We start from the raw sequence: 27,889 nt of genomic DNA, 5'->3' as shown, positions 1-27,889 counted from the left end.
GCGCACCTTCCCTCAGTGAGTCGTTCCTGCCAGATAGGTACGGCCAATCGCACCTGCGTGTTTTTCATGGTTCTATAAGAGGAAGGTGCGGGGGAGCGCCCGCCTTAGAACCACGAGGAAAGTACGTCGCAGGACTCTCCTGTTCTCCTAGAGGATCGTGACCCGGTGGATCCTTCCAGGCACATGCACCCCTCGAGCACCAAGGTCTCGCCATGCGGGTCGCAGGCCTGCCCTCACGATTTTGACCCTACGCTTGTTCTAACAAGGGTATTAGCCTATAGGAGCGCGGCCGGCGAGACATCCCACAAGCCGAAATGAGCCAAGCGTCCCGTTTCCGCGGGCCGAACGGGGCGCCCCGACATTAAATTAGCCCTAACATCCAGCAGTTGGATTTGGATCTTTTCCCTTGAATTCTGTCCCCTTCCACTTCAGCACTCGGAAGTCCGTCCGTCTCCGTATGCAAGTTATACAGATTATCCCCTGTTTGCAGGAGTCCAATGCAAACGAGTAACGTTATGAGCGTCCAAGAGCGCCACTTAATCTATTCTGATGAGGCCTGGAGTGAGGTCTCATGGGTCCCTGTTATTATTTTCCTATATCACGAATTTAATCGCCATGTTTTCTCAGGAACGGAATTCGTCACATGGGCCTGGTCCACTATTAAGGAAGCCTGCATCGCAGGGCTGGCGAGTGGTATATCTTGCTCTCCCGCGCCACTGGAGCGCACATCACTTCCCTTGAAGTGGATGTCCCTTTTACCTCTTGTACAGCGCCGGATCACTACACTCGCTTATACACTCGTTAGATACTGCCAGTTTTAGTTAATACACCATAATGCGCGTCCTCACTTTCGTTCTTGTTCTCCTTCTCCCCATCGTCGGGGTCACCTCCGCGACCCCAGAGGCAGACTCCCCTACCCACCTCGAGATTCGCCGAAGCACTACAGATCTCTTCCTCAACGGTATCTCCAGCATTTTGCTCGACACCGACCCCTCCTTGATCATAAAACGCCAAAACACAACCCCAACCTCTTCGAGTCCTCCACCCATCGGCGACGCCCTCGACGACCTCCTAAACGGCGGCTTCTTCGGCGAACTCCTCGACCTTCTCCGCGACTCGGAGAATATCTTTACCCCCGAGTGGAACGATCGGTTTGGGGAGTTGGTTGATAGTGTTGCGCCGGTACGCATCCCCCCTTCCTTCCCATTTCTTCTTCGCGGCACGTCACTAGAGGCTAATGCCATATGGGGTTGTAGTTGGCATACTACGTCGGCCAATTCCTCGGCTGGTTCCTGAACTCGATTCTCAACGGTGGATTCGGCGGTGGTGGCGAACTTCCGCCGCTTCCAACGTCCGCGCCCTCGCCGACAGGGACGTCGGGACCGGGCTTCGAGTGGCCAGATTTTGAGTTTACCTGGCCAACTGGCAGTGGCGACGAGCCGACGCCCACAGGGACTGCGAGCCCCGCGCCGACATCTGATTCTGATTCTGACTCCCCGGGGTTCGATTTCGATTTCGATATTCCGGATTCCTCTGGTGGGGGGACGGATGAGCTGGGCATTGGGACGGAGACTGGGAGGGGGGATGATGAAGGGATTGACATCGATATCCCGACTGGAACGACTCCGGATGATGCGCAATTTACGGGCGCTGCGGCTACTCCACGGGTAGGTAGACTTGTAGCGGCGTCGGCCGGTTTCGCGGTTTTCATTGGGGTTGTTGTGCTGGGATAGGATTGGTATGACTTGATATGTGGTCATCAAGTTCTGCACATAGCTCAAATGTTCTACCTAGTCCCCTGTGTATGTCTTCTTTTGCCTTATGTGTGTCCATTCTTATACCATTTGCCGCACGTAATTGATGCAGGCGTAACCAATATTAACATTAATCATTAACTACAGCAAATACTATTCTACGTAAGTCTCCATTATCTGATGTGCTCCTTAGATTTATGCGTGCGGCCTGCAGTGACATGAACCGGGGCGGATTTATATGGAAGGCCTTGTTATTCTTCTGTTACTAAGGGCTAATTGCTAACTGTAAGCACAATGCAAACGCCGTTAGTGAGGCCTAGACTAGCCATAGACACTCTACCGCTAAGAGCAACCACAAGTCAAACAATATACAACGCCTTAATCGATCCACGTGCCTGGCATAACCTCCAGACTTCTGTCGACCATTTCCCAGAACTCACCAACAAGCTCGTCAATTGGATTCGTTACCCACAGGTGCCAATCCTCTGGTTTAGGGCCATAGTTGAGGCCAATTGTTCTGGCTAAGGCAGGACGCATTGCTTCCGAGCTCCCTAAAGGACTGTCGTGTGTCTCGTGTGTGTGGAGCATTGCTACCGGAATCCAATAGTCTGTGATTTCCGAGTGGAGTAAACAATCCTCCACCCTTCCATAAGTCTCAAGATCAACTCCGGTGTCTCTCATCATAGAGGCCCACAGCTGTATCGCCGAAGCAAAGCTCCAGACTTGTAAACCGTAGATATACGTTCGCCCCCACGCGTAAGACATAACGAAACCCAGTAAAGGTGTCTTCTGTATGCGGTAGCTACGGCTTATTTTGTGCAGATCCGCCTGTGCTGATAGAGCATCTGATAGGAGTGGGAGCCATGCTTCAACACCTATAGAGCCATCGATCGACAATGTGGCTCCCATGGCCTGTGTTATTTTGTGTAGCAAGGTCTCTCCGTTAACGTCTTCTAGCAGATACGCCGCTTGGTCAATAGGGCTGCCTCCCATCGCAAGTTGAACGACCTGTGGGCTCAGGTTGCAATGCAGCATAGTGTTCAGGGCCATTGCGCGTTTGAACCGGACTTCAAGGGGTAATATTGAATAGTTGTCGAATGAATGGCTTTGAATCAGACTCAGGGTGTCCAGGGGCGCGCTGAAGCTGAACCTGGCAATGCGTATGCTATCTGCCATGTAGTCTTCAAATAGAATTTCTTCAGCCTCTTGCAGGAACAACCGATAAAGGTCGTAGATCCAAACCCCATCTTCTGGTCCAAGATCAGTCAGAATGAGATATCTATTCACATAGTGAAGAGGACTAAGTCCTTTCTCATTTCTGTAGTTTCGGTTCGCGCCATTCTCCAGAAGAAACCGACACATGTCGACCTGGCCCTTTCTCGACGCCATCTGTCAAAATGTAAGCAAAGGCCTAAACAGCAGTAGCTAGTGGTCTCTCACATGTAGCAGTGTGATTCCATCAGAGGTGCAGTCAAAAGGAGACGCACTGCCACTGGAAAATAACATCTTCACTTCCTCTATTTCTCCTCGTCGGCAGTGGCGAAACACAGGCGAGTCCCATGGTATCACATTATTGACTTGTAGTGTAAATTTCCAGCCGTAGAGATTTGTGGTGCGTATTGTCCACATCTTGTCCATAAAGTACAACGGGGTGCGAAAACGGTATTCGTTTCTATACCACCTGTTTGATCGTTTTTCGCCGTCTACCTTTCGAGCCATCTGTCGGCTAGGTCTGTTGAGTGTGTTGCAATTCTCGAGACATGAGATTGGGCACATACCATCCATTAGAGTCCTCTTCATGACTGCGAGCTGTTGTGTCATCTGTTAAGGAGTTTCGAGAGGCCTGAGAGACTGACGCACTGTACACTCTTTAGCACACTTCTCAAGGTGGATTGATCACCATAAAATACTCAGAATACTCACTGATAGCAAGCCAACTGGAGCAGGGAAAGAGTACTCTTCAGATTATCGAGATTCTGTCGCTGGATCCGAAAAGTCTCCCTCTTGAGAACGAGCTTGACAGCTCCCAACTTTCGGTCCGCGGTACTCCTGTACTTGGACACCTTTATGACCAGGGTCTCAAGATCTTGATGAAAAACCTGTAGCCGACGCTCGGCCGATGGAAGGTTTAGCAAGGCGAGCATTTCCGGCGTCAACGTGCGGAGAACAGCTTGGATGATTTCGATCTCCGCGAGGAGATCCTCGAACTCGATCGAAGCCGTTTTGACAAATGTGTGAAGAGCGCGAAGCTTGTCGATCGAGTCGATGATCTGCGCCGTCAGCGTCAAGATGCTGATCGCGCTCGCGGCAACTCCTAGCGCTTCGGCCATTTTGGTGAAGGGGATGGAGCGTGCGGCGCGGCCGAGCGGGATATGAAAGAAGAAGGACAGGAAAATCGGAGGAGGGGAAGATTGCCGAAGCAGCCGACGTCTTTAAGGCGGTTTCATTCAAGGCGAGGCTATGCGTGGGTGTCCTACGCACCGCCACCGCCGGGCAAGGCTCTCCCCAATTAAGGTCTTGGCTGCTTGACACGTCGCTCATCCCGTGACACAAGGCGATTGATAGGTCGTTGCAGACATGGAATATGCATCGCGCGATTCCATTCTTGTCCAATGACGTACGACGCGGTGAGGGGCTGGTGTGCACTGGTGGTCCAACAGGCAGCTCAGCGCTCTCGTGAATGGTAGGCGGATACGCCACAGACTGTGATTTCGGGGGTCGCGGCGATCATGAGTTATTTCGTCGGGGTAAGGGTGGAGAAATAATATCAAGGATGGCTTTTGCATAGTGGTAGTTGGAAACATGAAGGTTATGGGCAGAAGGCACGCTGGTAAATTCGTGACGTGTTTTGCTCTTTTCGCATGATGGCTCGGTAGGTACAGGGTCGTACTTGCCAGAAGAGCAGGGGCTGCAGGTGGATATGTCATCGAGGGCTCATGATACCCGTGTCCATTTCCAAAACGGCTATTTTTTATGACCACTTGTGGTGATACGAAAGTGCTTGGGCGAGACGTTTCTGACTCCTCGTTCGAGGTCAGTTGAAACACATGCGGTTGGCGTTTACTTCATCAACAGCGAAGGGTTTTAGGGAACATGTAGGTGGTTCATTTAGGTCAATTGCTTCTATTGGGCCATCGATATAAAAGTCTCTTCTGAAATCCCACCGAGCTCTCTGCTAATCCAATGCATCCTCGCAAGCCTCTCGCACTGGCTCAAATCAAGCCTCTCCAATAGCAGCCCCCTCGCCGTGCGTCCATCAAACGTTCGCACACGTCTGTCCGCCCCCTTGCCTAATACATACTTGATCAACGAGAAGCTCCGAATGTGTGGTTCCCATGTACAGAGCGCCCTGCAGCCCGTTGGCGAGTCTCTCCAAACACGTCCGATCTCCCTGCCGTTGCATCCTCGGTCTCGGCGTGGAGTTGGATCACGTACTCGACCATTCGGCGGTAGCTTGGTATGGTTAAGATATCGGTCATACTCCGGTTGGATAGGAGAGCTTTGAGGCACCAGAACCAGCGGACGGAGCGTTGCGGTGAAGGACTATCCGTAGCAGATCCTGCCTATCCCTTTCCTACGTCGTCAGGGGAAAAGTCCATCTTTGCGCCGCGATCGAGCAACAGCTGCAACCCCTTGACTGGATCCCAGGGATTTCCAGCCCAGGAGTCAAAAGTCGCAAGATAAAAGCGAATTGGCGTGGCATAGCAGTGTCCAAATGCAATCTCCGTAAGCCCCTGCCAAGGATTGATATTCGCGCCATTCCGAACACACCACTTCACCAGGTTCGTATCGCCTCTCATCGCGATTGCTTCGACAGCTGCAAAAATGGGAATACCCATTGGGCTTGGAATGGGAGACTCGCAAACTGGTCCGTCAATCGAGACACCGGCGCCTAAAAGCAGGTCTAGGACTGGAATCGGGTCATATTGCTGCTCTCGGATCGCGGCTGCCAGCGGGCTAAACCCCACATACACTTCGTTGAGGGGGCCGCCGGCTCGGCGGTCTAGCAGCATCCGCAACGCTCCCAGAGGGGGTCCCCCACGCTGTCCCGAAGCACGAATAACCTTTAGTAACGGACGAATAAGATAATCGTGAGCCTCCGGAGATACTTGTGCGTCAAAACCCGTGCCGTAAAACCAGTGCAGGAGCTCCCAGTCATTCTCCGGCGAGAAAACCCGTTCGATCAAATCTTCCAGACAGCCATGCCAGGTATTAGGGACATCAAGACGCGCACCGAGCCTGAGCAGCTCCCAAAACGCGTCGAGATGTCCATACTCAACAGTTGTATAGAGCGTCAGCTCGACCTCCTGTGATTCGGGAATTCCAAGCCATGCCGCTCGGTGTTCCAGACTCTTCCAGGGTCTGGCTCTCACGGGCACGGAGCTGACGGGCGCGCGATAGTCCAGAACAAGGCGTCGGATAATTCGGATTAGACCAAAGCTACAGGCGGCAAACATAGCTTTGTCGCGGGTATCTTGCTTGCTGTAGAGTCTGCGTTCGTGGTTGAAGACGAGCTGGCGGTTGTTGCAGGCCATCAACCTGGTGACGTCGGCGGTATCCAGTTCGCTGATGATCTGGTCGAGGAGTTCGATGGGCAGGTGAAGGAGAGGCATGTTTCGTCTGCAGCTGAGCAGTCTTTGATGGGTTTTGAGGAAAGGGGATGGTCGTGTAAGCTCAGTGTTGAGCAGGAAAAGAGTTGGTTATGTGAGAAGCAAGTGAGGTCGGAGTAACACAACAAACTCGGCGGTGCTCGATGCCGCCTGTAGAAATGTAAACTCTGAGTAGGTTTTATCAAGAGGCTCTTTAGGATCTAATTGCAGCAGCGCCAAGAGATCTTTGACTTCAGATTCAACATTCAGATGACGCAATATTGGTTAGATGAGGAACTCTCTTAAGAACCAACCAACCAGAGCCTCATACTACGTATCCCTCCTCGCCTCATACGGCGGCGGCGGCGTATCCGGCCTCAACACACCCGAAACATTCGCCCCAGGCGCGTACGCCGGCAGATCGACCAACTCATTCCGCGTGCGCAACGTCCGCACCCGCTCGGCTTCCCTCTTCTGCGAGCGCCTGCAGCACAGAAACACGGCGAGGATGCCCAGGGCAACAGCAACTACGATCCCGATCGCCATACCGATCTTTGCGGCTGTGCTGAATTTGGGAGGCGCGGGACAGGAGACGTCCGTGAGGGATGTGTGGTCTTTGCACGAGTAGGCGGACTTCAGCGTCAAAGGGGTGTCGGAGGTGAGGTTTGGGAGGTGGACGCTGCGTTGGTTCTTAGCGTGAGGTCCAGTCCATAACCTGGAGAGGAACTGGGTGGACATACCTTGTGATACGACCTTCTAGGTCAATCGAACTGGCGTACTCGAGGCCGAGATCGATATCCATAGGACGTGAGGCATTAATAAAGATTGACGCGTTGGTACTTTTCAGCGCATCCATGTGAAGGCTATACTATCAAGTCAGCGGTCCCATTCACCACCAGCAACCCAACATAAAGAAGGGAAAACACTACCTCTCAATATTCCCACTAACGATCAGCTGCCTATCAACCGACACCAAGCTCGACAGATTAAAATCAAACGGACTGGTCGTCTCATTGAAGTAAAACCGCTCACCCGAGTCCGTCGAGAGCTCGGTATTCCCGGGGTCCGCTGGTGGGCCAATGGAGGTGAGATCCCACATATAGCCGCTGCACACATTTATATATCAGTATTGACCTCCAGTTTTCCTTTGCCAGTTACCAGATAGGTCAAGCAGACATAGGTAGGGGCTAGGGTGGTATGAATGACGTACACATCGAGGACTCCCGCGATCTTGATATACCCCACGGATCGCAGACTGCCAAAGTAGACGAATGGGGCATTGTCTCGCACATGACCCGTCCGGTCCTTGGCCTGGCAGTTTTCGCAATTCTCGATGATCAAGTCGTTGTCGACTGTCTGCAGGGCGTAGAGGTTGATGCTACCATGCATCTGGTGTTAGCCACGTCGGCCACAGGCGAAGCGTGAGAAGAAATATTAAATATCTTACTCTTCAAACCACCCATTCAGTCTCAGCGCTCCCGCGCGCTCCAACGCCTCGAAATTTACATTGACATCCTTCTCGATGGCCGTGATATCAATCTTTCCGCTGACACGCTTCAGCTTCGAAAACGTGAAACTTTTAAGATCATTCACTTGGTAAACATCTAGACCGCCGAGATGCTCAAGGTCGGGAAATTCAATCGAGTTCAGGACTGGCAGTCCCCACTTGTCGTCGTTATTAGGGATGATGAGCGTCCCTGTAATGTTTACAACATCAGGGACAACGAGTGAGCCGCGCAGGTTCCCGAGTGTGATGTTGTCTGCGACGATCGTTGTGCAGCCGTCGAAGTCGCGGTGTAGGTCGTCTTCGTTTCGGTAGCCGATGTTTGGGGGGTTATCGAAGATACATTCTCGAGCGAGGGCGCCTGGGTTTTGAATTAGCAGCGTTCCGAGTATGAGTCGCACCCCGCGCAGATCTGGCGGTATTCTGTACCGATAAGTAATCTACTTAATCCAAGAGATATCCACGTCCAGGTATTGCGGAAGTGCATGCCGACGATATACAAGTAAATCGCACGCAGGGACGATTCATGTCAAGATGAGATTTCCTCTCGCTGTCCAAGACTCCACTTTGGAAACGCGCCAGCGAAATAATAGGGCGAAATCGGCTTTATGAAATGTCGCATCACGTGCTGCAACCCTGAGCGATGGGGCTTGGGGGCCTCGGCGTTGGCGAGTCATTCGTCCTAGGGCTCGAACCTGTGGCGCGGGGTCCACTTTTAGCGGCGCAAAGCCCGCCCGGAGCCCCTTGGCATAGGGCAAACTTGCCTGTTCACTGCTGGAGTGAGGCGGTGCAACTGCTTGGCCGTCGGAGGCGGTGCCGCCAGTGCAGCCAACCTGATTTTCTTTGTTCATTTAGCCATATGTAGTGGATGATAAGGTGTCCCTGGGCGACTTCGCGATTAAGCTACTTCTGACCTATGCTAGATCATGTGGATAGACACCCAGGACACCCAGCCACACTTGGGACCAGAATCAAATAATGATGCACAAGTCATTGTTGCTCATATCCAGAGAGTAAGCTCGTGCCCATGTGTAGATATAATGCAGAAAAAGAAACGCCATGGTGGACCACTAAGTCCAAGTCATGCCTTCTGATAACGCCCACTGTTCGAACGGGGGCGTCAACATTTGAGCTTCAAGTCTTACAGACCTACACCCGTCCACTACCATAATTGGGATTCGCCGGAGTGATGGTGACCCTGATCGCGAACGACACCAACACATAATATCACGTTCACGAGCACCTCCTCCGTTCCGCCTCGCCGTTTTTTGATAAGGCTCTCTCAGGCTCCTGGGCCGAGTCCAAAACACGCACGATCCGCCTCCCAGCGGACAGTAGCACGATTGCCGAGCTCTACGTTCACTGGCTCTATTAAAAGACTCTACCATTCAACGACAACAATGCATATCTCGACCTGTAGAAAACTTGGCAAGGACACCCAGCACTGATCGGAAATGACACATTTAGACCCAGTACATGGACGGCTCCTGTGGTGCTAGTTATTCCACGGTCTTTCTAAAGTCTGAGGATAACCCCCTGCATTGGCTCGAGATTAGAGCTGTTCAATAGCCAATGGCAATTATCATTGTTTTGCGTTCTTTGGGCAAGTACAAGAACAACAGGGCAGCTAGGCACGGGAGAGGGGCCAAGAAAACGGTCCAGGAAAGGGCGCTGTTGCGTATTAGGATAGGGTATATAACAGCAATGAATCATCGATAACTGAAGCACTCAACAGGGGCTCCACCTTCTACACTTCGTATCTCAAGCGGTCAAGTCCAAAATCACGGATACGTCCTCCCCTCCTCGCAAACAACCCGAAACACCTCCTCTGTATGCTCCGCAACCTTCGCAACAGCCCCCTCTGCCCTCACCTTATCAAGCTTCTTATTCCGCGGAAAAGGCTCTCCATCCCAACTGAGCCAATAACTCCCATTCGCCTTCGTCCCGTCACTCCCCACCACAACATCCCCATTAGTCTTCCCTTCCTCCTCGTTCTTGGAAGGATAGCGCCCACTCGTCGCCGCAAACAAATGCCTCTCCCCACTCTCCTCAAGCGGCAACATAAACGGCCTGAAAAGTACCGACGCAACCGCCGACGCGATGGGATACTCGCGCAGCAACCCTGTGTTGACACCAGACGGATACGCATGCACGAAGGACGTTTCTGGATACTTCTGCGCGAGCCCCTCGAGGAAAAAGTCGCCCATGAGACTCGCGTGCGCACCGCACCGGTTCAGCGTGAATGTATGCTTAAGGCTGAGGTCGGAATAGTCGAGTTTCCCGGATCCGCCAAGGCGTACTGCGACGTGTGGATCGAGCACTGAGACGACGCGGGATAGTCGGTTCCTCTTTGGCTCCGTATCTTTTGCAGCAGCAGTTAACAGCGGAAGCAAGTTGGAAACAAAGCGCATCCGCGCATAATAATGCAGTACGAATTTCCGATCGAGTCCCTCGGCCGTCTCGTCTCGTCCCTTCCAGGTCATATAACCCGGCGTCATAAACAGTAAATTCACTTTCTGTTCTCTGGCGGCGATATCTGCGCAGACGCTGTCGACATTCTTTAGTAGGGAGATGTCACTCTTTAGGAATGTCGGTGTTGCAGATGGATTGATGGATTTGATTGTGCTGATTGCGTCGTCGGCTGCTGGTTGGCTGCGCCCGATCAGGTAGATTTTCGGGGAGACGGTGTGTCGTGCAAGGGCGAGGGCTGTGCTGAGGGCTATGCCGGATGTGCCGCCGACTGTTGATGTATTCGTTAGTCTTGAATAGCTGAGTTTTTGTTTTATAGAGAGTTAGTCGTACCAAACACTGCGACGAGGCCTGGCGCGAGGGTGGATTTTAGCGTCGCGTTGTGCGCTTTGACGGCGTTGAGCGTGACCATTTTGTCTTCTCGGGATGAAGTATTGATGCGACTCTTAGGTAGATCAGCCAGATAATATCGATCCGCGATGTGGGAGGTTGACTTTGATGGAAGTAAGTAGAAAGTATTCCAAAGGAAGAGCCGGGAATGGAAGATTAAAAGCTTGTGGTGAGATAATGTACAATATCTGTGAAATAAAAGATAAGAAAAGAGGATTAAACCCACGTTCACGCTGGCAATGCGCTCTTTATAAGGGGCCCACATTCTTAACGCCGCAAACAGCTTAACCCCGCAAGGGTCCGAGCTTAATGCAATCTGGCCAATCATATGTGCACCATCTGTGGCTGACAGGCCCCACTGCTTACAGCTGACGAGGCCCACATGGATGGATTTAAGAAGCCGACAGGGACATTGTGAGGTCATAACACCATATATCCTTGATTGTGATCACTGCACCCCTCTCACAAATAGAGGTAATCCTAGACTATTTATCCAATACCCATCGAGATTGTTAGACTCGGCCTTAGAGCAGAGCAAGGAAATGTACATAGTATCGACAACAACACACTGCGATTGTATACATAATATCGCCCGCAATTCATATAGTATAGACTAAGTAATATGCCCATCCAGTGGTATGCTAGTCCCTAGTCTTCATTGATATGATACGAATCACGATCGAGATTATTCCAAACATGGTAGCCAGGCCGCCAACAGAGGGCCTTCGCTGCTATCTCCGCAGCGAACGCCGGCGGGATGACGTCCGTCCCCTCTAACAGCCACGAAGGATCCCAAAATACGTCCACATATCGACAAGCATCGTGCAGATAGGCGCACCCTCCGCTGTGTGCTGGTACACATAGTCAACCACGCTGACCGTGGGGCAAAATCTTCTCGCGCTCCAGCTGTCAATAAGTGTTCCAGTTCTTATTATCATAGTGCCGAGGACTGTGTTCTGAAACTTTGCATCCAATGCTTCATCACCGAAGACGTAGGCCTTTGCTAGATCAAGATACCGGCAGGCATTGTTTTGTAGTAGAACCAATGAACATATACTCCAATAGCCGCGTGTCCGTAAGCGAGACCACTGAGCATACGTTGTACAATCAAAGGTAGGGTCCTTGCGGAGTTAGTATGTCCCCATAGATTCCTCCCGTGCGAGGCCTGCATTGATTACCTTCATAAAGCCCATGTCTCACTCTAGCCTGTATACTTCGTTTCAATGTTCCTCCGTCCCCAGGTAATGAAACTTGACTTATCACTCGCTCGGCCGCGTCAATTATCACTCAGCACAACGCCATTAACCTCTTCGAAACAATCCCCTTCATCGGTCTCTTAATGGAGACCTCGTAAGATCCCTCATCCGCCTGGACCTGTACACCCCGATTCTCGAAGGAAAGTACTTGAATGGCTGCGGCGGGTCCACGTCTCGCGAGATCACTGTCCCGTCTCGGGAGAAGGATACTGCTAGGACGTGTGTCTCGTTTGTCCGATTGTCAATTTGACCAGTAATTGCGGTAACGGAGCCGTTGTCAGGCATGGTCAGACCGGCTTTTGTGATGGCCGGCTTGATATCCTCCCCCGAGTCGATGGATACAAAGCGCAGCCCAACATCAAGCGTCGAGCCCCGTCTCAGCGAGCTAGTAACACAAACACTATATTTCGATACCTTAGCCGGCCGCGCATGGCAGACACTCCAATCATGGTGCTCGCGCTGCACACCAGCCACAAGCGGCTGCGGCGCCCTTTTGACAGTGTAGAAGGCGGGTTTCCTGCGCGGGTGGTAGTCGACTATTACCCACGAACTCGTGGGCCAGTAGTCATTCATCTGCCAGACGAGTGCGCCCCGCACCGCCGCTCCTCGCCCCATTGGCGGCGCCAGCCGCGGTATGCGTAGAGCATGGCTTCGCTTTGGGAGAGTTGGGTTAGGTAGACCCAAGACTGTCATAATCGTGGAATCGTTAGCTTAGCCTCACCAAAGGCACATCATAATCTGTATACGGATGGGGATGGAGAAGGACAATACTAACCCCAAGCCCCGGCACGATCCGAAGCTTCTCTGCAATATACGTCGCAGTCCGCCTCTCATGTCCATCAGCCTTGTTTTGTAAGTCGAGAACGCGCGACTGCGGATAGGGATCTTGCGATCTGTCACCATTGCCCGTACGGTTTCGAGGACGGGGAACGAGGCGAGGCCAAACTCCCTGTTGAACTGGCCGCCGATTTGGCCGTAGCGTTGGTATTTCTCTTGCGTGCCGTGCCATACTAGCCATCAAAGATAAATATCGGTTGGGTGGTGAGAGGCTATGCAGGTAGGGACAGAGTAGGTCACGTACCATTTCACTGGTGACGTATTCCTTCCTCCAGCAAAAGGCGAACTAGCCCAGTATGCCACTGAAGGTGATTCCTCCTTCATGACTGCCGGTAGTAGATGTTCATAGTAATATCTAGCGGGGAAACGACCCCTTGAGCCACGACTCCGGATTCTTGTTCTCATAGTCGTAATCGAGCTTATACTCCTCCTATATCTGATGGTCCTCATTATTCCCAGCCCACAGGATAATCGAGGGATGGTGGCGGATGAAGGTCGTCTGGTATGTCCATGAGTGCTCGCAGATCCATTCGATGTCGAGTTCGTTGGTGTCGATGAACGGGTCAGGAATCCTGTAGGTTTCCCAGGTTAGGGGCTGAACTATTGGGGAGAGGGGGCGCTAACTTCTTGTTGTCCAGCAGGTCCATGTGTACAACGGTTGGGACACAAGCTACTGGCGCCCAAGAATCGTCTCCCTCCTCGTTTCGCTTGAAGCTCCATCCGGTCTCGAGCGTCGTTCTTTGAGCAGCGGCCATTGTGCAAATCTGGAACTGTAGTTGAAGACGACTCTAGGATGCTCCATTGCCACGAAAGGGCCGTAAGAGGGGTGCGTTAAATACATCACAAGTGATATCCCCACAGGAAGACATAATACTGGTCGCAGATGTCGCTCTTTTGGAATCCCGCATCAAATGCGATTGTCCTCACGAGTTGTCGCCGGAAGTGGCCAGTCTGCCTGTTCCTTCACGCTAAGACGGGATTACAAGGGACCGTCTTAGCGGCCCCCAGATTGGACTTCTCGCCTCTTCTCGTCGCACTTTCTCCACAATACTGAGCGTACGGCCTCAATTGGATGCAAAGTATAAATATGGAGCCGTTTCCCAGCTTGGATCGGCACTGTGATAGTCCATCCATCGTTCCGCTTGAACCCCCGCATCATCATGTCTAACAAAGTTCAGTCCGAGTCCCATCCTGGTTTTCGCCATGACGAAGAAATCAACATGGAAAAGAATAAGCAGGATATCCGACCAGGTGCTATTGTGCATACTTTTGATGCTCTAGGTGGTACCCCAAGCCCCTGGGGTCGGGGTCATCTGGAGCTCTACGCAGCCTGTTTGGTTATTTATCTGTGCTCTACAATGAATGGTACGCCGGAATCCTGCAATGACGGACAAGATCTATCACTAAAACCTGAATCTGTAGGATACGACGGCTCCTTGATGGGCTCAATCAATGTCCTCCCAGAGTACCAATCCTACTACAACACCAGCGGTGCATCCGCGACGGGCCTCGTATTTTCAATCTTCAACATCGGCCAGATGGCAGGTGCACTCTTCGTCTGGGTAAACGACGTGTGTGGACGAAGAATGACTCTGCGTGTCACAGCGTTCCTCATCTGCTGCTCTGCTGTCTTTACCGCACTCGCGCCAACATTGCCGGCATTCATTGCAGCCAGATTCCTTCTGAGCTTCTTTTCCACCATTTGTTGCGTGGCGGCCCCAATGCTTCTCGTTGAGATTGCGCCGCCTCTTCACCGGGCCACTGTTGCTGGGATATACAATACCCTGTACTATGTTGGGAGCATTATTGCCACATTCAGTAAGCCATTTTGCCCTGGATGACTACCTCAACTAACTATTGCCAGCGATGTACGGAGCCAACATCCACCTCACAGGAAACATCAAATGGCGACTCCCCCTGTGGCTGCAAATCCTCTGCCCCGGCCTCGCCTGCCTCGGAAGCTGGTTCCTCCTCGAAAGCCCCCGCTGGCAAATCGCGCAGGGAAAACAAGAAGAAGCTCGGGAATTTATCGTCAAGCACCACGCCAATGGAGACGCAGACCATCCCATTGTTGCAATCGAAATGCAGGAAATCGAAGAGTCCCTCGCAGAAGTCCGTTCCCGATCTGCCTGGGCGTGCTTCGACCTGCGCAGCCTGTTCAAGTCTCGAGCTCGACTGTACCGTGTCATGCTGGTTATCACCATGGGATGGTTTGGTCAGTTCTCTGGAAATAATGTGGTTAGCTACTATCTACCTATCATGGTGGAGAATGTCGGGATTACAGAGACGAATATGGTTCTGCTGCTCAATGCGATCTATGCGGTTACGGGGTGGATTGCCGCGACTGCTGGAGGTAAGACACCCTTGGCCTATACTGCATATTTTCTAACTTGGGATATCAGCCCGCCTGCACGATATCGTCGGCCGCCGCAAAATGCTCATGGGCTCCTGCCTCGGCATGTCTGTCGCACTGGCGGTCGTCGCTGGTACGGCTGCAGCATACGAACAAACCGGTAGTGTTTCGTCAAGCTCAGCCAGCATTGCGTTCATCTTCATCTTTGGTGTCGTCTTCGCGGTCGCATTTACGCCAATGCAGCCGATATATCCTGCAGAGGTTCTATCTAGTAAGACTCTTCTCATTTGAACTATCCTTCTCGCTACGAGTTACCATACTAAAACTAACTGCGTTAGATGACATGCGCGCAAACGGTATGATGGTCTTCCAAATCACAGCGGGGTGCGCCAGCTTCGTGAATACGTTTGCTGCGCCGATTGCCATGGAGAATATTCGGTATTGGTTGTAAGTCAAGCCCCCCCTATGGCATTTATATATATACTAACGGTACACAGCTACGTCTTCTTCGTCTTCTGGGATCTGTTCGAGTGCGTATTCATTTACTTCTTCTTTGTGGAGACAAAGGGGCGCACACTGGAAGAGCTAGATGCTGTTTTCGAAACGAAGAACCCAAGGAAGGCCAGTATTCGTAAGCTCGCTGCAAATGACTAGACTATTTCTGCCTCAGCGTAGGGCATATACGACCATACAAAGAGTCCTAGGATCACCTCAATGATCGTATTATATAGCAGACTCAGAGAGCCGGGTATTACAGTGGTCGAACGTGCCCTAAGCGCCACTCGTACATGTTTCATTGTAACCGAAATTGAAGATAGATGCTTTTTCATGAGGTTAATACCCATCTGCACCATGCATATATCAACCTTTCCAAGGATACGCACTTCTCCCGCGTGACCTTGGACAGGGCAGCGGACGTAAACTGACTTGATTTCCCACTATTGCGCACGTAGCTGATCATAACCTCTTCGAGAACGGAGGAGAATTCGGATGCACGTCACTTTGATCAAGTCATCGTGCGATCCTCATACTAGGGCGGGACATCGAAACCCCGTGCTAGCCTCGGTTATACTATGGCCTAGTACTGTCACCTATCAACAGTCTCTGGGGTAAATTGCTTGTTTACCAACCCCCATTATTGTTACTGGCTCCCCCACGGTAGTATCATGGATGGCCGTTTCCGTGCCCCATTCCATAGGGCTGTCTCGGAAGGAGCGGGGCACTGCTCAGTGCAGGTGCCGGTGTCCCACCCACATTCGCTCGTATGTCGCAGAGCTCCGCCTCTCCATCAACCTTTTGGGCCATCGAAACCGTCGGCTTTGCACACAGGAACTTCACACAGGCCTCTTGGTCTAGACATCAACACCACCAGCCTCTTTCAGAGGTTTTGCTATGACGGCGGCGATGCGACATCTAGATCGGGGTTGTCGGAGGTCTCTCCACTTTTGGCCATTACCCCGCCAGCCGCCTCTCTCCCATTTTCCCCTGCGTAGGAACCTCAATGCTCCGGACGCAGACTCTTGCCTGCAACCGAGATGGAGCAACCAACGCGGACTAACCGGACTTCTGGGCGGGCTACTTCATCCTGTGCAGAGTGTCGTCGCCGTCGTATTCGATGCGATGGCTTCACGACTCCTTGTCGGCAATGCGTCTATTACCAAGTGCCCCATCTGTGCAATTATCCTCCTCGCAAGGCCAGGCGTAATGCCGCGTTGAGGTACACTATAATATCATGTGAAGCTTATCTAGTGACTAATAAATGCAGGTCTCACGCCGAGCTCTCGGACGCCCAGATCAAGTCGCAGAAAATCATCGAGACGCTTTTCCCATCAGTGTCGCTCGACGAGCTTGCGATGATGTCTCGCCCTGCTCTTGTTGCGAAGGCTCAAGCAATGTTACGGTCATCATTCGCCACAAGTGTAGACGAGCGACCCGACAACGACCTTCAAGATCTGGAGGCCCCACCTGAGCGAGACTTTACCTGGGATGAAGTCTCCAATGCAGACAGTGACGGTTCCCGCGTGGCCGACGATATCAATGGTATTGCGGTGTCGCTGGATTCGCTCACCCCGGCGAATGCCTCGTATCTTGGTTTTTCATCTGTACCGACAATATTACGTGTCATTGCGCATTTGTCGCCTCGCGTCCGCCAGGCAGTTCCTACAAGTCCCGAGGCGTGGAAAATATTGAGTGTCCATGAGCATGAGAGCCCCGGGTCGTCAGATATCGACGAACTGGCCATGATCAACGCCTACTTTACGCACGTGCACCCTATAACGCCCATGGTCGATGAGGTCGATTTTCGACAGCGGTATACCGAGGGAGGTGTGTCGGGTACCTATGCGAGTTCGTGGCTCGCATTGTTTAACATGGTCCTTGCCATGGGATGTTTTGCTTCAGATACCCAGTTTAACAAGCGCCACACACTATACAAGCGGGCTTTATCCCATCTCAGTCTGTCCTCTCTGGGCTCTGGTCATCTGTACACAGTCCAGGCTCTAGCACTCTACGGCGGGTATTTGCTCCATTATCTCAACAAGCCGAACACAGCTAGTGCGATTATTGGTGCGACGATTCGGATGGCGGTTGCAATGGGTCTGCATAGAGCTCGGATACCCAAGTATAATGACTGCGAAATCTCGCAGGAAGCGCGAAGCTCGATCATGACCCGTGTCCGGACATGGTGGTCGATCTTCTGCTTAGACACATGGGCTGCAGCAACACTAGGTCGGCCAGGTCTAGGGTACTGGAGCCCAGAAACTGTGCTGACATCGCCGACATTAGCCTTGGCTAGTTTGGTATGTCCTCCAATGCCCCGTCATATTTCACTTGACCCGTAACTGACACTGTCCTATAGGACTACGGAACAATCTCACTCACCGCGAGCGAACACTTTTGCAAAATCGCCGCGCGCATCCAGGAAAGACTCGCTCAAACGCCGTTGATAACCACCGATGAAATCACTGCATTCGACCACGAACTCCTAGAGTGGCAGAGTTCATTACACATGTTCCTCGCTCACGAGGATCACTGTCCGCCGAATCTCCGCGTTGCGCGAGGGCTACTCCGGTGCCGCTACATAACAACCCGGCTGGCACTCTACCGTCCGTACCTTCTAAGCACAGCACTTCACCGCAGACAATGGTCCGATGGCAGTCGAAACCCACAAATGAGCGAAGCATTCAAGTGTGTGCAAATTGCCCGCGAAGGCATCGACATGATCTCGCAAGACTGGTTTCCGAACCACCTCCTAACCTGGAATGATGCCTGGCATCTCTTTCAGATTTGCCTTGTATTGGTCCTTGCCCTTGTATCCGATAGAGCTGGGGCAGAGAGGGAACTGTGTGAGGAGTATATCAACAAGTCGCTGGAGCTCTTCTCGCGCATGGGGCCATATGACGCCGGTGCTATACGGAGTGGCTGGAGGATTGAGATTCTGTACCATCATATTCGGAACCAGGATAGTGCGGACCATGTTGCCTCGCTTGATGCTGTAGGCTCGTCGGTTCTTGACTTTCTAGACTTGGATATGCCGGAGGGTGATGCGGACTGGTTGGGTTACTTGTTCAACTATAATGAGTGATATATGTGGAGGGTCTGAGTGTCTATATCATAGATAGTGGAGCTGCCATCAAGATATAAACACAAGATGCACATTGTGAGGTCTGAACATCCAAGACGCTGTCAGATACTCGAAAGTCGGACGCTCACGTTGGCCGACAGCCTTGGGTGACTGTAGATTTGGTCAAGGTCTTGTTTGATCTAAAGTGTCACATCAAAGTAGACCCCCTAGACATCAAAATATTACAGCCAGTCACATGTAAATACCTGTTAGGCCGATCGGCGATGCCGAATCTCCGGCGGCGCGCCAGACCCTGAACTGGAAGGCGGAGTCACTCCCAGACACGGGTTTTGGAATCTCCGTCCTAGCGCGCATTGAATGTGGGGTTGAGATGGGATGGACTACATTCAATGGCTGGAACACGAAAAGAGATCGAGTAGTCCGTTTCATATTGTGCTGAGGTTACATGTAGAGCATTCATGGACGGAGTCCGGTAAGGAGGGGTCGCAGTATAAAGGTTGAGTTGGGCATAGCAGCAGACATCGCGACAATCAACGCAGATAGATACTAAAGATGAAGCTGTTTTCGCTTGCCTCTATCCTCGTTGGCTTGTCATACGTGACATCAAGCCTGGCTGCCAACTCCTTCTCCGCATCAAACCTCTACTACGCCGCTGGCCTCACCGATGCGCAATCCACGACCCTGCTTGAAGGCCTTCACAGCGCCGGTGTAAAGGTCCTGCGCGTCTGGCTCGATGGTATGCACTCCTTTTCCAGATCCCAACCCTGTTACCGAACTATCAAGGAGAAACTAACCATCACAGGCCAATCCCGAACCGTCAAAGGAACGCCCATCAACGCCTTCAACAGCCTCCAAGGCTCGAGCCCCGACGACTGGGACGACACCGTGTTGAACCGCCTCGACGGCTTCATGGCCAAAGCACACGGGTACGGAATCAAGCTTCTCATCTCAATCCACAGCTACAATGCCCTCGAGGCCGCGAACGACTTTTACGGCCAGTGGTATGGCACGGGGGATTTCTATACCAACGCACAGGCGAAGGGGTACTTCAAGGATCGCATCGCGCATGTCCTTGCGCACGTGAATCCGGCGAATGGGAAGACGTGGGCGCAGAGCGAGGAGTATATTTTTGCGTTTGAGGCGCAGAATGAGGCGATGCATCCTCAGGTAGGTACCTCCAGCCGCTGCATCAGTTCCAACCCTACTACCCCGAGACGGCAGAGCAAGGCTAATGTCTTGTTTGACAAGGGAAACCCCACGGCCCTAACAACATGGCAATGCGAAATGGCCACGGCGATAAAAGACAACATGTCGCACAACCCGGCCATCCTCGTCTCAACCGGCGGCGGCGCCTACCTCGACAACTCGCTGCTGAACGGGTACTTTACCTGTGCAGCCCTAGACGTATTAGCAATTCACGCATACGGCGTCGCGGATTTCGCGACGGACAAACTAACCCCCTACGTTGACCGCGCCCTGGCCAGTGGTAAAAAGCTTATCATGCAAGAATGGGGCGCGTGCTATACGACGGCCTCGAACCACAATTGCAACGGCGGGGGCCCGCTCGATGTGAATGTCCGCGATGCGAATATCAGGACCTGGGCAGCGAATATTGATGCAGCGGGGATCCCGTGGTTCTATTGGCAGATTCTGCCGAATGCTGATCCGCATCAGGGGTGGGATTATGAGGTGGGCATTGGGGATGTTAACTGGGAGAGTCTCAAGGAGGCGGGGCTGGCTGCGGGGAGGGCGCAGTCGAGGTTTGATTTTGATGCGTTTCTCCTTTGAGTGGCTGGTACTGTCATTCTGGATAGCTGTTGGGGTTTTGACTCTGTGCGTGGGCGATGAGGCCTATACGGGTGTAGATCTTCTATTCGCGCATTCTACTTACCAGTTTTGGCGCGAACTAGTAAGAAAGGAATCGTTGAGAAAGTCTCTGGGGGAGCAATGAGGAAGGCTGAAGGTCTAATTTCATTGGATATCTAAGCAATGACTGCGCTGAATGGTCGAACGACCAAGCTCGTAAAAGGCAGCAGAGGTCTGTGAGCAGGGACTGCAGAGGATATCACTGTATTACAGCAGAAGCTCGATGTGACACTATTTGCATCAGCGAGTAATATGAAGAAATGTCAAGCAGTCGCTGTATGCAGGTTCCTGGTGATACCAGAGGTATGCATGAAGATAGGGGTTGTACGACCCTGGACGAAGATGACTCCAAGCGCTTTGACAAGTATGTGTATACATACATCCAGTAAGGGTGATGCCAGATATGACAAGGATAACATATGAATTGGGCTCTGTTCTCTATGCATATAGGAAGACCCGATCTTCATCTGTCCAAGTAAGTTCACGCTCTTACGTGTGCCACTTTGTGAGTGGTTAGAAGGCGATTCGGGGTGAACGCCTTGACAATGGGCTCCTCTAGACAATTTCGATGGATTTTACTTGCAATCTGCGTACTCTGATCCTTTCAGACAAAAGAGAGTAGCTGGGGTGGTGGGCGAGGGATGTAGGTGCGGTTGGGTTGGGGCTGCCAAGGTGGTGAGCACGGGGATGACAGATTTAGGGCTGGTCCGGCCGAAGGCACGACTTCAAAATCCCTCTGAGCAACAGATTAGGGCTTCAGAGTTCGTACCAAGTATTCCATCCGGAGATATCAGCGACCCCCGCGCCCCCGGTTCTCCGATCTGTCATGTCCAGCTAGAAAGGATCGGCAGCGACCTTTTCCCAAAGCAGCGACGTGCAGCAAACCAGTTGGAGCGCCGATCCCATTCGCCCACGCGCCGACACGACCCAACCTTCTCGCCTCGGATTTCTGACGAATTCCCCACATCAACCACCAAAACCTGCACCGCGACGATGGTCTCGCTCGACGCCGTCAAGCAGAGCAACGCCGACCTGAAAGATTACGGGCCGGGTCTCGTCGGCGTTTTTGGTGCGCTCCGCTCCGCTCCCAGATTCCCCAAGTTTATCCTCGAGAGAGGGAGGTGAAAGCTAACAGTCGTGGACAGTCGGCGGAACAAGCGGCATCGGCGAAGCGACCGCGCGCTCGTTTGTGAAATATGCCATTGCTCCGATCGTGTATCTCATCGGACGGAATGAGACGCAGGCAGCGGAGATTATCGAGGATCTCCAGACGCTGAATCCGGAGAGTAGAGTGAGTTTTGTGCAATGCGACGTGTCGCTTCTTCGCCGCGTCGACGAGGCGTGCAGGACGATCCAGGAGAAGGAGGACAAAGTCAATGTCCTCGTGCTGAGTTCGGGGATTTTTACGACCAAGGGAAGAGATGGTATGTTTATGGTTTGCATTTTACATTTGATAGATTGGATGTTGTGCATTTTGCTGTGTTTATTTTTGTTTTTGTTTTTTTTTTTTTCGATCTGCCATCGCGACTATCGACCGTTGGACTAATAGTCGCCAGAAACCTCCGAGGGCCTCGATAAGAAGCTCACCCTCCACTACTACGCGCGCATGCGCTTCATCTCAAATCTCCTGCCGCAGCTAATCTCCGCCGGAACATGGCTCAACGGCCTCGTCGCGGGCAAAAGCCGCGGCCTCGCATCCGTCGTGTCCGTGCTGGAAGCCGGCGGCGAAGGCCCGCTGATCCTCGAAGACCTCGCGCTAAAGGAAAACTACTCGCTAAAAAACTGCGCGAAACACGCCATCACCATGACCTCGCTGTCGCTGGAAGAACTCGCAAAAGCGAATCCGGCCATCTCCTTCGTCCACACGTACCCCGGTGTTGTCAGGACCGGCCTCTTGCGGGACTTTAATCCCGTCACGCAGTTCCTTATGAATGTGCTGCTCTTCATCGCGAAGCCGTGGACCGTTCCGCTGGAGGATTGCGGCGAGAGACACCTGTTTGCTGCGACGGGTGTGCCCAGGGCCCGCACGATCGGCGAGGGGTCGGGCAGGCCGTACCTTGTTAGCTGGGACGGGGAGCCGAGGGGGAATCAGAATGTGCTTGGCTTGTATCGGGAGAAGAAAATCGGTCCTGTTGTGTGGAAGCACACGCAGGATGTCTTTAGGCGGATTTGCAGTTGATTTTTGGACTTGCTATGCTTTCATGTTGGGTTGGGTTTGTCATTTCGGGTTTCCCACTCTTTACTAACCTCCTTTCCTTCCCTTGCTCATTTCCTTGTGTCTCTATGTCTCTACTCTCTCTCTCTCCACCCTCTTTCGGTCTCTCTATATTTCCTTCTCAATATCATATACAATATACCCCTGTCCGAACCCCCAGCTCCCCAACCCAAGTAGCCAATACACCCACATCCCTACCATAATGCCCATCTCCTTGACCCAAAGCCCCCACCGCCCAGTCTTGTTGCGCACCTTGCGATTGGTCTCTGATTTGCCCGCAATCGCCTCAACCCTCGGCCGTCGCACCGCTTCATACCTGTCCCACACTCCTTCCAACGTTGTCTCTCGGGCAAGCAGACCCGATAGTGCAAACGCATCCTCCAACGCCATCGAAACCCCCTGCCCCGCATGCGGCGGCATAGCATGCGCGGCGTCACCAAGGAGAATGCATCTCCCTCGTGTCCAGCGCCCGCCAGAAGGGAGGCGGTGCACGGGGTAGAACTGGATTGAGTCCGTCGCGTTGATTATGGCGCGGAGAGTGGCGCCCCAGTGGCCCTGGACTTCGGAGACGGTGTCGAGGAGGATGGTTTTGAACGAGGAGACTTCGTTGCGGCGGCGCATTTCCCAGCCGTCGCGGGAGTCAGACCCGGATTGCGGTTCGGACTCGGACTCGGATGTGGCGGAGGATGTTGCGGTGGCTATGGCATTGGCAGGAAGCGGCGTCTCGCGCGAGAAGAACCAGAAGAGTTCGTTGCCGGAGGGTGTGCAGGGTATGACCGCGAAAAGGCCCTGCGTGGTGAGGACGCTGTGCATAGCGAGATCCTTTGGACATAGATCCGGCGGTAGAGACTCTGTCTTTACACTCGAAAACGTCGCCGCGATCCCCGTGTACTCCTCCCTCACCTCAGGATCCACATACAGATTCCGCACGGCGGAATGAATCCCGTCGGCGCCGATGAGTATGTCCGCGGTATCTTCTGTCCCGTCGTCGAAGCGTACAGTGATTTTGCCCTCGGGAATCCCCTCTTCATCGTCGTGGATCGATACGACCTTCTTCCCGAAATGGACATCGATATCGCTCTCGCGGACAGCATCGAGCAAAACATCCATAAGATCCGTCCGTTTGACACGCATATACCCGAACCCGGTCTCGCGCTCGGTATAGACAGTCCAATCCGCTTCGCCCAGAACGGACCCCTTACTCGCAGAGTGCAACACGAGTTTCGGGACAATGGGTGCCTTCTCTGCTAGGGCGGCGTAGATCCTCCCATCAGCGTTGAGCCGACTGAGTAGGCGCGTCCCGTTACTCGGGATGCCGATTGCGCCGCCGATTGTGGCTGGTGCAGGGCGGACCTCGTAGATTGATACGGAGATGTTGTTGCGGTTGGCTAGCAGGAGGGCCGTTGCGAGGCCCGTTGGGCCTGCGCCGAGGATTATTGCCTGTGATGTGGAGCGTTAGATGTAAAGCGGAATGTGGGATGGTAGACCTGGCTGCGTTGCGTACCTTTTTTATACCGGGCATGGTTGGATTGGTTCTTGCTGTCCTGATATTGCGTGAGTGCCAGTTGACACGTAAAAGTACATTCCGCAGATGATCTCAGCGAGGGGGTTACCGCATTATATACACGGGGTAGCCAAGCAAGCTAAGCTTTTCGGACCGGGTACCTCGTGCGTGTTTGTCTTACAGTATCAGTAGGCAGCACTTTATTCGGCCTCGGGGGCTCGGATAAGCGTCCATGGTGCGTCCATGCCAGTCAATGCGATCAGATCCCTGCGTGGCGCGAGTCGGGGTTTTCCTTGTTCGGGTTATCTCCGAGCGGCGTCTCTGGCCGCTAGACCGCTCATACCCTGGCAGTCTGAGTAAGAGTTTGCTGATCGGAGCTGAGATGGCGTAGTTGGGATGAAGGATTACCGTTAGGATATATAGCAACCTGGCTGGGAGCTTGAGAATCATGGCTCTGAGGTCCAAGTATGGAGGATATGAATCACCACGAGGTTGCAAATTGTTAGTATCTTGTTGAAAGGAGAGAAATGGAGCAGGTTAGGGGCTGATTTATTAAGTATCCTAGTAAGCAAGCAAGTTAAAACTATAGCGAGAAACGGAATCTCTCAACTAAAACAGAAAGTAATGGTCCATAGGCAGTAACTCTAATACTCATAGATCTTGCTGTATTTAGCAGAACAGAGGCAAACATAATTAGGGCAGCTGAGAGAGGACTACACTGGCACTACCGACTACCCAGCGGTTGGCTCGACATGTTGATCCTGGGACATGTAGCTGGAGGGCTCCCTGAGTCCTCCCGAACCCTGCTCGGCTGCGTATGATGGGGGTGTTGTGGCAGGGGGTCCCTGTGACCTTACTATTGCGTGGGCATGACCATACTCAACTAGTTCTTGTCTAGCCGGGCGTGCGGCCGGTGCGAGGATCTGAGTGAACCATTTTCTATTGCGGTTCTGGTAGGTTTGATAATGGAGTGTCCCGGGGCGCTTTTCTGCAGGGTCATAACTCGTCATTAAGCTCCAGTCTTTGCTACATGATCTCAGAATTACCCTTGCTTTTTTAGAAGGAGATTCCAGATTGATTGTACAGATACTTGCTATATCATATTCCGCTCGACTATATATTGGCCATCTTCCGGGGAACCCTGTTCTCATGGATGCCCCGCATGTCTGGGGCATTCGGCCAGTAATACCTATTTAGCGCTGCGCCAACCCCAATGCGAACAACTTTGCATCCTTGATTCCCAGGCATGCCCCTCACAGCAAGTGGTTAGAGAGTGGAAGACGCATTGTGCGTGGTTTCTCAAGCCGGTGGATTTCAGGCGTAGGGTGAAGCGACGGGGGTACATGGGATAGGAGGGTACGCAAGATTCGTCACTCGATGAGTCAGTGTCCGACACGTCATGGAGCTGCTCGATGGCGATTCAGGGACACCCGCATCAGAGCTCTAGCGTCATATAGAGAGCTGATAGCATGCTTGGCTATTTGTCTCGGCTCGAGGAGAGCATACCCATTCTACAAATCAGGTCCTTGTAACCGCAATTAAGGAAAGCATTTCATTATTACCACATACACCGCACACCCAAAACACCAACTAGGATTCTCTCTCAGACATCGGCCCTAACGAAGAAGTAGCATCCCACCTCCAATCACAGCAAGAACCCAGACAGCCAAAACTCCGTTTGGAGAAACGATACCAGCACCATCCTCGTTGTTATCACCCGTAATCTCATCCGACGCCTCATTGAGCATATCGTTGATATCGTCCAGATTGAGATCCGAGCCTCCGGTCGCAGTCGGCTCGCTGGTACCAGTCTGATCATCGACGTCGTCCTCGTCGCCAAAGTCGAAGCCGGCCGTTGAAGTGGGAGCCTCGGTTGTCGTCTCGTCATCATCCAGGGCAGTCGTGTCGGTGTCTTCATCATCGCTTGTAGGAGACGCGGTCAGAGACCTCGTCGAGGTAGTCTCGTCGTCAAGTGTCAGAGTCGGGAAGTCAGAGGTAAGGGCATCCGTATCGGTAAAGTCATCGAGATCGGTGGTGAAATCATCGAAATCGAGCCCAGGAGTAGTGTGCAGGCAAATGTACCCACCCGCCGAGCTCGTGCAGAGCGCGTCACAGCACAGACCCGCCTCGCCGCAGGGGACGCCATTGCACTCGCCCGTGTCGCAGGCGGCCTCGCCGCGGATCGTTGTGCAGGGGGCGCCAATCTCGCAGCAGCCATAGCCGTCGTCGCACATGGTGTAGGGGCCTGGTGGGCATTCGTCGATTTGGCGGCGGAAGAGCTTGGGGATCGGGGCCGCGGTTATGCGGGCGCCGGCCGGGTGGGCAGGTTCTGGAGCTGCGGCTGCCAGGTGCAGGCTCGCGAGGGCGAGGAGGGATGTAGAGAGGATGTACATCGTGCGTATTTTTTTCAGGTGTGGTATTTCAGATGATAGACTGAAGATGGGTTGAAATGAGCAGCGAGGTGCTGGGGATTAAGGGTCCTTTTAAAAGATTTTGCTGAACATGAGAAGTCTCTCCCTCTCTTCAGCTTCAAAACGCCTGAATGTGAAGCTCTGCTTTGCCAAGATGCCCAGACAACTTTGCGCCCCAACTATTGAGATGGTTTTGTGGAGCGATTGGCGGAGTCCGATGTGGCTCTTCAGCCGAGGAATCCTGAGACAGCTCCGGGCCAATCGATAGCGAATGTGTAAATTGCCCATCTTGCTTCGGTCAATATAGACGAGGGCACTTTACTTGGCAACAGCCCAGAGAGCCGCATTTCTTTTGCTGCTGAACCCTACCCTCGTGTTGGAAATCCTGTCAAGTCACTTGTGCAGACGACAAAGCGTCAAACAAACGATTGGTCGTCCGCAAGAGTTGATTCTCGTCTTCTCCAGACTGAGCACCTCAAGGAACACAATGGTATAGTGTGACGCAGGGTCTAAGGAGCGGTGTAACCAGATGTTTGTTGGCCGGTACCAATCTTCTCTGTGCAACCCAACCAAAGCGAAACCAAGCCACCGCCACCGCAGCCATACTTTGCTGTGTAAGAGGACGGTAGACCCTGCGGCTGAGCGTTTTCCAGGGAAATTGACTTCTGCGAACCTTAACTTCAGGCACTCCGCCCTGCTGTTTCCCGCGGCTCTGGGGCTGAATACGAGGGTTCTGCACCGTGTTGCTATTCCTGTCGTTCGGTTGACTTTGAATTCCAGGAGGTCTCAGGAAGCTGCCCAAACCTCGGCGAGAGATTGCCTGACTCTTAAAGGGTGATCTCATGCTCGCTGACATTTTGATTGGGGTCATAAGCATCTGACTTGAGCGGGGCTCTTGAGGCTAAGCGACGATCGGTCAGCAATCCCACGGCCCACATAATAAGCAGTCTGTGTGATCTCCTTTATCCGATCAAGCAGTGCCGTTGACAGAGTCTGAAGTATGAAGGGCGTGAATCATCTTTTTACACGACTCAAAACGCGCCTGTTGGGCCCGTTTCCGCTCGTGGTCCGCACTGAACCCCGGCCCAGGAGATGACTGAGCCAGCACAAGCGAATGCACAGAATTTCTCGTCCGGTTTCACAAAAGCGCGATAGAAA

General features: G+C 52.8%; 12 protein-coding genes across 12 annotated transcripts; 4 read left to right on the top strand and 8 right to left on the bottom strand.

The window, feature by feature from the left end:
* Positions 1 to 834: 834 nt before the first annotated feature.
* BJX68DRAFT_265405 (uncharacterized protein) lies at positions 835 to 1,733 on the top strand (the record flags this gene model as incomplete). Its single annotated transcript, XM_071045239.1, has 2 exons — positions 835 to 1,182; positions 1,257 to 1,733. 2 exons carry the CDS (start codon positions 835 to 837, stop codon positions 1,731 to 1,733), a joined length of 825 nt encoding a protein of 274 aa, XP_070900823.1.
* Positions 1,734 to 2,095: 362 nt separating this feature from the next.
* BJX68DRAFT_234158 (ankyrin repeat domain-containing protein) lies at positions 2,096 to 4,113 on the bottom strand. The gene is made up of 4 exons (XM_071039710.1): positions 3,678 to 4,113; positions 3,533 to 3,613; positions 3,195 to 3,480; positions 2,096 to 3,143 (listed from the first exon to the last, which is right to left on the bottom strand). Exons 1-4 carry the CDS (start codon positions 4,082 to 4,084, stop codon positions 2,133 to 2,135), a joined length of 1,785 nt encoding a protein of 594 aa, XP_070900822.1. The 5' UTR covers positions 4,085 to 4,113; the 3' UTR covers positions 2,096 to 2,132.
* A 1,204-nt stretch (positions 4,114 to 5,317) lies between these two features.
* Positions 5,318 to 6,367, bottom strand: BJX68DRAFT_265403 (uncharacterized protein; the record flags this gene model as incomplete). The annotated part of the gene is made up of 1 exon (XM_071045238.1): positions 5,318 to 6,367. One exon carries the CDS (start codon positions 6,365 to 6,367, stop codon positions 5,318 to 5,320), a length of 1,050 nt encoding a protein of 349 aa, XP_070900821.1.
* A 228-nt stretch (positions 6,368 to 6,595) lies between these two features.
* On the bottom strand, positions 6,596 to 8,411 carry BJX68DRAFT_234154 (uncharacterized protein). The gene is made up of 6 exons (XM_071039709.1): positions 8,277 to 8,411; positions 7,791 to 8,208; positions 7,554 to 7,721; positions 7,273 to 7,449; positions 7,084 to 7,206; positions 6,596 to 7,022 (listed from the first exon to the last, which is right to left on the bottom strand). Exons 1-6 carry the CDS (start codon positions 8,332 to 8,334, stop codon positions 6,674 to 6,676), a joined length of 1,293 nt encoding a protein of 430 aa, XP_070900820.1. The 5' UTR covers positions 8,335 to 8,411; the 3' UTR covers positions 6,596 to 6,673.
* A 1,036-nt stretch (positions 8,412 to 9,447) lies between these two features.
* Positions 9,448 to 10,908, bottom strand: BJX68DRAFT_234152 (uncharacterized protein). Its single transcript, XM_071039708.1, has 2 exons — positions 10,650 to 10,908; positions 9,448 to 10,587 (listed from the first exon to the last, which is right to left on the bottom strand). Exons 1-2 carry the CDS (start codon positions 10,726 to 10,728, stop codon positions 9,629 to 9,631), a joined length of 1,038 nt encoding a protein of 345 aa, XP_070900819.1. The 5' UTR covers positions 10,729 to 10,908; the 3' UTR covers positions 9,448 to 9,628.
* A 1,123-nt stretch (positions 10,909 to 12,031) lies between these two features.
* BJX68DRAFT_265400 (uncharacterized protein) lies at positions 12,032 to 13,123 on the bottom strand (the record flags this gene model as incomplete). The annotated part of the gene is made up of 5 exons (XM_071045237.1): positions 12,032 to 12,479; positions 12,560 to 12,648; positions 12,738 to 12,806; positions 12,875 to 12,972; positions 13,087 to 13,123. The coding sequence occupies 5 exons, from the start codon at positions 13,121 to 13,123 to the stop codon at positions 12,032 to 12,034; spliced, it is 741 nt and encodes a 246-aa protein (XP_070900818.1).
* Positions 13,124 to 13,229: 106 nt separating this feature from the next.
* BJX68DRAFT_265399 (uncharacterized protein) lies at positions 13,230 to 13,554 on the bottom strand (the record flags this gene model as incomplete). Its single annotated transcript, XM_071045236.1, has 2 exons — positions 13,230 to 13,371; positions 13,424 to 13,554. 2 exons carry the CDS (start codon positions 13,552 to 13,554, stop codon positions 13,230 to 13,232), a joined length of 273 nt encoding a protein of 90 aa, XP_070900817.1.
* A 405-nt stretch (positions 13,555 to 13,959) lies between these two features.
* On the top strand, positions 13,960 to 15,806 carry BJX68DRAFT_254375 (general substrate transporter; the record flags this gene model as incomplete). The annotated part of the gene is made up of 6 exons (XM_071042876.1): positions 13,960 to 14,164; positions 14,222 to 14,617; positions 14,664 to 15,152; positions 15,202 to 15,423; positions 15,491 to 15,599; positions 15,650 to 15,806. 6 exons carry the CDS (start codon positions 13,960 to 13,962, stop codon positions 15,804 to 15,806), a joined length of 1,578 nt encoding a protein of 525 aa, XP_070900816.1.
* An 881-nt stretch (positions 15,807 to 16,687) lies between these two features.
* On the top strand, positions 16,688 to 20,523 carry BJX68DRAFT_265397 (glycoside hydrolase superfamily; the record flags this gene model as incomplete). Its single annotated transcript, XM_071045235.1, has 6 exons — positions 16,688 to 16,869; positions 16,918 to 17,950; positions 18,010 to 18,645; positions 19,294 to 19,471; positions 19,538 to 19,902; positions 19,984 to 20,523. 6 exons carry the CDS (start codon positions 16,688 to 16,690, stop codon positions 20,521 to 20,523), a joined length of 2,934 nt encoding a protein of 977 aa, XP_070900815.1.
* A 1,050-nt stretch (positions 20,524 to 21,573) lies between these two features.
* Positions 21,574 to 23,023, top strand: BJX68DRAFT_52840 (uncharacterized protein). The gene is made up of 3 exons (XM_071049338.1): positions 21,574 to 21,670; positions 21,747 to 22,025; positions 22,158 to 23,023. The coding sequence occupies exons 1-3, from the start codon at positions 21,595 to 21,597 to the stop codon at positions 22,778 to 22,780; spliced, it is 978 nt and encodes a 325-aa protein (XP_070900814.1). The 5' UTR covers positions 21,574 to 21,594; the 3' UTR covers positions 22,781 to 23,023.
* Positions 22,925 to 24,338, bottom strand: BJX68DRAFT_265395 (FAD-dependent oxidoreductase; the record flags this gene model as incomplete). Its single annotated transcript, XM_071045234.1, has 2 exons — positions 22,925 to 24,256; positions 24,321 to 24,338. 2 exons carry the CDS (start codon positions 24,336 to 24,338, stop codon positions 22,925 to 22,927), a joined length of 1,350 nt encoding a protein of 449 aa, XP_070900813.1.
* A 1,288-nt stretch (positions 24,339 to 25,626) lies between these two features.
* Positions 25,627 to 26,959, bottom strand: BJX68DRAFT_52814 (uncharacterized protein). Its single transcript, XM_071049337.1, has one exon. It carries the CDS (start codon positions 26,711 to 26,713, stop codon positions 25,937 to 25,939), a length of 777 nt encoding a protein of 258 aa, XP_070900812.1. The 5' UTR covers positions 26,714 to 26,959; the 3' UTR covers positions 25,627 to 25,936.
* Positions 26,960 to 27,889: the final 930 nt, after the last annotated feature.

This window comes from Aspergillus pseudodeflectus (assembly GCF_044049435.1).
Source record: "Aspergillus pseudodeflectus strain CBS 756.74 chromosome Unknown BJX68scaffold_14, whole genome shotgun sequence".
Classification (NCBI taxonomy): domain Eukaryota; kingdom Fungi; phylum Ascomycota; class Eurotiomycetes; order Eurotiales; family Aspergillaceae; genus Aspergillus; species Aspergillus pseudodeflectus.
Note: the sequence above shows the minus strand (reverse complement) of the source record. Positions and strands in the feature narration are given on the sequence as shown.

Excerpts from the sequence above, each read along its gene's own strand:
- BJX68DRAFT_234158 (XM_071039710.1), bottom strand. The coding sequence starts at position 4,084 with ATGGCCGAAGCGCTAGGAGTTGCCGCGAGCGCGATCAGCATCTTGACG. Across the intron at positions 3,614-3,677 it reads CTCCAGTTGGCTTGCTATCA|TGCGTCAGTCTCTCAGGCCT; the intron begins GTGAGTATTCTG and ends AAGAGTGTACAG. Across the intron at positions 3,481-3,532 it reads GAAGAGGACTCTAATGGATG|CCGACAGATGGCTCGAAAGG; the intron begins GTATGTGCCCAA and ends CAACAGACCTAG.
- BJX68DRAFT_234152 (XM_071039708.1), bottom strand. The coding sequence starts at position 10,728 with ATGGTCACGCTCAACGCCGTCAAAGCGCACAACGCGACGCTAAAATCC. Across the intron at positions 10,588-10,649 it reads AGGCCTCGTCGCAGTGTTTG|TCGGCGGCACATCCGGCATA; the intron begins GTACGACTAACT and ends ATACATCAACAG.
- BJX68DRAFT_52814 (XM_071049337.1), bottom strand. The coding sequence starts at position 26,713 with ATGTACATCCTCTCTACATCCCTCCTCGCCCTCGCGAGCCTGCACCTG.
- BJX68DRAFT_52840 (XM_071049338.1), top strand. The coding sequence starts at position 21,595 with ATGGTCTCGCTCGACGCCGTCAAGCAGAGCAACGCCGACCTGAAAGAT. Across the intron at positions 21,671-21,746 it reads GGGTCTCGTCGGCGTTTTTG|TCGGCGGAACAAGCGGCATC; the intron begins GTGCGCTCCGCT and ends AGTCGTGGACAG. Across the intron at positions 22,026-22,157 it reads TACGACCAAGGGAAGAGATG|AAACCTCCGAGGGCCTCGAT; the intron begins GTATGTTTATGG and ends AATAGTCGCCAG.
- BJX68DRAFT_234154 (XM_071039709.1), bottom strand. The coding sequence starts at position 8,334 with ATGCACTTCCGCAATACCTGGACGTGGATATCTCTTGGATTAAGTAGA. Across the intron at positions 8,209-8,276 it reads ATTAAGTAGATTACTTATCG|GCGCCCTCGCTCGAGAATGT; the intron begins GTACAGAATACC and ends TTCAAAACCCAG. Across the intron at positions 7,207-7,272 it reads GTTAGTGGGAATATTGAGAG|CCTTCACATGGATGCGCTGA; the intron begins GTAGTGTTTTCC and ends TTGATAGTATAG.